This window comes from Sminthopsis crassicaudata, chromosome 3 (assembly GCF_048593235.1).
Source record: "Sminthopsis crassicaudata isolate SCR6 chromosome 3, ASM4859323v1, whole genome shotgun sequence".
Lineage (NCBI taxonomy): Eukaryota > Metazoa > Chordata > Mammalia > Dasyuromorphia > Dasyuridae > Sminthopsis > Sminthopsis crassicaudata.
The window spans coordinates 509,722,278-509,728,277 of NC_133619.1; the positions used below are offsets into that span (position 1 = coordinate 509,722,278).

The 6,000-nt window shown below is 43.9% G+C and overlaps 1 protein-coding gene across 2 annotated transcripts in view; it reads right to left on the reverse strand.

The window, feature by feature from the left end:
- ARAP1 (ArfGAP with RhoGAP domain, ankyrin repeat and PH domain 1) overlaps positions 1-4,654 on the reverse strand; it is a 73,578-nt gene extending 68,924 nt beyond the window's left edge. For both annotated transcript variants that reach the window (XM_074303998.1, XM_074304000.1), the window contains exons 1-2: positions 4,517-4,654; positions 3,046-3,718 (exon numbers count right to left, since the gene is read on the reverse strand). In XM_074303998.1, the coding sequence (XP_074160099.1) occupies positions 3,046-3,665 (620 nt within the window). In that variant the 5' untranslated portion in view covers positions 3,666-3,718; positions 4,517-4,654. The remainder of the gene's footprint in view (positions 1-3,045; positions 3,719-4,516) is intronic.
- Positions 4,655-6,000: the final 1,346 nt, after the last annotated feature.

A 6,000-nucleotide genomic window follows, 5' to 3' on the forward strand; every position in this document is an offset into this window, starting at 1 on the left:
CCCCAAGACTGAAGTCTCCTCCCTGACCTCTACTTCTAGTTTCTGACCTCTAGACAAGGAGAAAACTCAAGTCAGAGTCGGGTTAGAGATAAAGGAAGGGAGGGAGGAATAGCAGAAGAGATGGAAAAAAATGGGGAAGGGAACAGAGGAAGAGATGCAGAGAACAATGGAGAGAGGGAGAGACAGACAGAGAGAAATGAAAAGACCTGGGGAGGAATGTAGAAAAGGAGAAAGTTACAAAAAAGAGGGGAAAAGAGAAACAGAAGAATAAGAGATGGGAACAGAGACAGACACAAAAGGGAGAGATTAAAAGACTGAGAAAATGATGAGAAAACACAGACCTGGCTCTCCCACTTATTAGCTGTGTGACACTAGGCAACCTGAGTGAGTTTCCTCATTTGTAAAATGGGAAAATGTGTGTGAGGATGAAATTAGCTGGTGTATGTGGAAGCACTTTAACTGAGAACACAGCTTTCTAAAAAAGAACTTCACAGCAAGTTTGCAGAGGAAAGCTTGGATTTCTCTAAGCCATTTATTTTGTTTTTCTCATCTGCCTTTCTTTTCCTTTGTTAAAATGAAATGGTTTAACTAACATGTAAATATGTTTAAAATGCTTGTACATGTATAATCTATATCAGATTGTTCCCTGTCTTGGGGAGGGAGGAAGAAAAATTGGAACTCAAAAGCTAACAAAAATGAATGCTGATGTGATAGATTTGGCTCTTCTTAACAATGTAGTGATTCAAGGCAATTCCAAAAGATTTGGGATGGAAAATGCCAATCCCATCCAGAGAGAGAACCATGGAGACTCAATACAGATCGAAGCATTGTATTTTCATCTTGTTTTTTTCTTTCTCATGTAATTTTTTTCTTCTGATCTTTCTTGCACAATTTGACAAATATGGAAATATGTTTAAAAGAATTGCACATATTTAACTTATCAAATTGCTTGCTGTCTTGGGGAAGGGGAAGGTAAGAGAAGGAGAAAAATTTATAAAACAAAGTTTTATAAAAATGAATGTTGAAAATGATCTTTATATGTAATTAAAAATAAAATACTATTGAAAAATTTTTCTAAAGTAATTAAATAAGATGTTTTGTGAAAAATGAAATTTGAGAGTTGATTCAGCTACCTAAACTTGTTATTAACCATTTCTAGTTAATGTCAATGAATAAATCATTATAACTTTTAAAAAATAAGAAGAGAGAAACACAGAAAGTCACAAAAAAAGAGAGAGAAAGCTACTAGAATAGACACAGAAAAAGAAAAAAACTGAGGCAAATGTTTGTTCCTTTCTCTCCATCTCCAGCTGACTGATCCCATGGCCCTGGCCTTTCCTACCACCTCTACCCCTGAGAGATTTCTAGCATCCTCTCTTTTTCTAGACTCCTGTGCATAGGGGCCACGAACACCATGCACAGCCTACTTTTTAACCACATCCATCCCCTGTTTAGAACCTATTTTGGCTCACCACTATCCACAAACAGACTGCAAAAGGAAATATTAACATAAGGGAAAGACCTGAGAAAGCAGTTCTGCTAGGTTTCTACTGGTCACACAAGCCCGGCATTTAAAAAATCAGTCACACTGCCACTGGGCTCACTTTTTCAATACCAATGGGTACTTTGAAGCATGAGCTGTAAATCAGAAGGGGCTCCTCAAGTCTACATGCATGAAAGCCCCTCCACCTCCGACCAACAAATGGCCCTTCAGGCTTTTCCTCACCTTTGGTTTCTGTCACTCTTGGATTCCATCAAGTCTCTCCACCTCTGCATTTCTCTGCTTCCATCACTCCTACTTCTCCCTCCCACCCCTGAGACCAGGCGGACCAAGTCTAAGTTGCTTTGTGTCCACTTCCAATCACTAAGGACAGGTATGACATCTCCCTCTCTTCTCCACTTTATATCTCCCCAGGTTTTTCAGTAAGTCTTCAGGAGGGAGGGCCTCCAGACTCTTCGCCATTCTGACTGTGCTCCCTCCTCTGGATATTCTTCAGCTTCCCACTGTCCTTCCAGAACTGAAGGTAATAGCCACCGGGATCAGCCCCTCCCTAATCCTGGATTTCTGCTCCATAGAACCTGACATCATTTGGACTTTCTTGGTTGTTGACTTAAACCCCCTTACCCAGATCCTTGTCACAACCAAGCTTTCTCCACCTATGTTGGTGAGGTTCATTATTTTAAACTAAATATAAGACTTTCCAGTGTTACTCTTCAATTTTTTCTTATTCAAACATCCTAGCCAGTCAAGATTGGGGGGATCTTGACTCTTTCATTCAAAGTACTCCTTCCTGCCACTGAGTCAACCGCAAATCTGTTCCAGCATATTATCTATGTCTTCATCAAACTGAAGATAAAAATGTTCAACAGTCCAGAGCCAAGCACAGATCCATGAGGCGCTCCATGGAAGACTTCCTGCCAGCCCAGCGACCAGGTCACTAATGACTAGTCTTGGGTCCATTCACTCACCCAATAAGGAATCCATCTACATATCTAGCCTCCATCTCTCTGTCTTTCCACAAGGAGGGTGGGAGAGTTTTGTCAAATGTTTGGTAATATCTAGGTAAATTAAATCAATGGCCCCACCATTCTGAGCTCTCAGTTCAGCGACCCTGGCCTAAAAGCTAAGAAGACTCATCCAAAGTGACCCATTTTTTTTTTTAAGAAGAATCAGATTACATAAGCAAGGCTGCCCAACTTCTCTCTCGCCAAACGGGATCCTTCTCTCCAGCTGGAGGGCTCCAGGCCTGCCTAGAATTTTCCTTCTTGAATTTTTGTTCCCCACTTCCTCTTTGCCAAGAGTATTATCCCACCTCTATTTTTACCTACTGAAATCTTCTGTCATCCAAATTTCATAGTCTAAATTCAAGTTTTGCCTCCTTCAGGAAACTCTCTCTCCCTAGAACTGATCTGAGTCCTCAGAGTCTTAAGCCATGTCTTTCTCATAGTCCAAAAGCTTATCAAAGATGGGGGGCAGGTCTCCCCTTTTGTGAGCCCCAAGGCCAGAGTTACATCCCATCACCAGCCCCCAGCTCCCCTCCTTACCTCATCAGAGACTTGCATGGGCTGGTCCGAGGTGGAATGGAGGGGGCTCTGCCTTCCACCTGGTGTCGTTTGGCAGGTAGTGGAGGCAGCTTGGGGTCCCTCAATGAGCCAGGTTCCAGAGGAGCAAAGGGGTAAGGAGGTTGGCAACTCCTTCGTGGAGGGATAGGAGGGGCAAAAGCCAAAGAAGGAACTAAGGTGGGAGCTGGTACTAGGGCTGGAACTGAGACTGAAGCTGAGGCTGGGGCTGAAGCTAGTGCTTGCACAGGGGCTGCTTCTGGGGCTGTGGCTGGATTGGGCAGAGCTGGGGCTGGGGCTGGGGAAGAGCGAAAGACATGGCGCTTGGCAGGCACGGGCCGGGGAGGTCCCCGAGGGGCAGGGGCAGGGATGGGCCCCTGGGGCTCCTCAGGGGCCGAGACGTAGGCCCGCTGGAGGCCAGACAGGATCCTTCTGCGATGTCCGGGCATTGTGACGCCCATGTGGAGGAGCTGTCCATCGCTCAGGCTCTGGCAGTCTGCTGCCCATACTAGCCCAAACTGCTCAAAGTGCCCAGCATACTGCTCCAGATGCAATGCCCGCAGCCACTCAGTCACAGGCAGCGCATCCCCCAGCTCTTCCGCCATGGTCAGGGCAGCAGGGCAGCTCTTCCGGAACCTCAGCTCATCCCTGCCTGTACCTAGAACCAGACACACACACACAGACAGAAGCCAGAACCAGGTCAGAAATGGGGGTGAGGGATGAACCGATACTCTCATGGGAGGGGGAGCCCCAAATCGACTAAGGGTAGAGGGAATGACACCGAATAATCAGGCAGAGATACCAAAAAAGAAGAAATTATAATGAGCTCTTGCTTCTTTGCAGAAGATGAGAACCATGGGACTTTTTTTAAAAATAAATTTTAATAATTTTAATATATTAATAATAAATAAATAAATGATGTATGCGAATTTAACAATTTTTAAATAAAATGGAGGTCTGCTGATCTTTTTTCTTCCTTCATTAAAAATTTATTTTTATTATAAGGATTAGCTTATAATCCTTATATAATAATAATAATATATTATTATATATAATATTATATATATGTAATATTATTATATATAATATATAACATTATTATATATTATATATTATTATATAATAATAATAAGGGGGGAAAGAGGAATACAGTGGGAAATACAGATAAATGAAAATAAAAGATAAAATTTAAATTAAAAAAAAAAAGCAGAGACAAAGACTGCAAAACAAAGAAGAAGCAAGACTAAAGGAGAAAAAGTATGAAAGGAGGGATGTGAAAAATGAGAGAAGAAAGGTTAAGGCAGTATCAGGCAATCAGAAGTCCCCTGCCTGGAAGGTCCCCTCCCAGGAGCTCCCATCCGCCCTCTGCCAACCGCTCCCCGCAACATGTGTAGATCCTACCTCCCACAGCAGCGCCTCCCTCCCATTCCCAAAGGTCACTCCGGCCCCCGCTGACCTGGCTGCTGAGGCTAGCTGGATGCTTCTTGAGGCAGGGCCTACATGAGGGAGTTCCCCATGGCCTCGGAGGCAGGTACTGCAGGGGCAGAGCCGAAGGAGGAAGGCCGAGTCCAATGTTAGCAGAGCAGTGGAACGGCCCTGGAAGAGGATGGGTGATGAGGCAAAGTCTGGTACTGGAGCTGGAGGAGAAATGAAGAGAAATCAGAAGGCCAAGAAGGGAGGTCAGACTAGGGACTGAACTCACAAAAAAAGGCGGCGAGAGTTAGTAGGGCGAGCTGTCAGACACTGAGAGTCCAAGAAGTCCCGGGAGACCCACAGAACATAACCACAAGCCCTGAGCAGCCCAGACCTGGCTAGGGATCCCTTCTATAACCTGTCAGTCACATGGTCCCATGGGACAGCCCTCCATATATCTGAAGAACAGATCACACCCGCCATTACTCTTCTATAATGGCACGAACTTTGAGACCCTGCACCCTCCTGGATGCCCTCTGGCTCAAACTGTGATGCCCCAAACTGAGCCCGGTTTCCGGATGGGACCAGAGGAGGCGGCTACCATCCCCTCCTCTCTGGCCCAACCATTAAAGAGAATGGGGCTGTTCTCTCTAGAATACAACTTACCAGGAAGGCTTTTCAGCTTAACTGTGTCACTGGTTAAACTGTGCTCTGTCCTACCTGCCCCATAACTGGTTTTTGGGTTTGTTTGGGGTTTCTGACTCGGGCAAAAGAATTCATAGTTACTGCTAGCTATTGCTCAGTCATCAACTACCTCAGAGAGTGAATTTAGTCAGGAGACAATGTTAAAGTCTGGCACTGGGGCTTAGTGGCCGGTGAACTTGGGCAAGTCTTTCCCTTTCTCTGGGCCTCAGTTTCCCTCATTAGTAAATGACTAGTAAAAAAGCTCTTTGTAAGCTTTAAAGCATGACAAGAAGTGTTCTTCATTTCACTATTTTATTATTTTTATTTAACTTTATTTTGCTGTTCATTTTTACTACAGTATTATTTTTACTATTAATTTTACTAGTTTTTCTTCATTTTATCATTAATAAATACTAACTACATGTTACATGGCATCTAGGTGGTGCAGTGGCTAGCGTACTAGACCCAAGTTAAAATTCTGCTTCGGATATTCACTAGCTATGTGACCGTGGGCAAACCACTTAACATATATGCCTCAATGGGACTATTAATAACCCCTTCCTCCCAAGGTTACTGAGAGAATGAAATAAGAAAAAAGTATATTATAAAGCACTTTGCAAATCTTAAAGTGCTCTGTTAGCATTAGCTTGGGCATTTTAAGTCATCCTGCTATTCTCGTCACCTCAAAAGCAAAGTAAGACAGATCAAAAGGCATTTAATAAACAGCCAGGCACTGTGCTAAGTGGCAGGGATACAAAGGTGCTCCGGTGAGGGAGACAAGTTTGGGCAAACAAGAGAGATAAAATAAACTGGAGAAAACCAAGAGGACACTGAAGGCGTCCA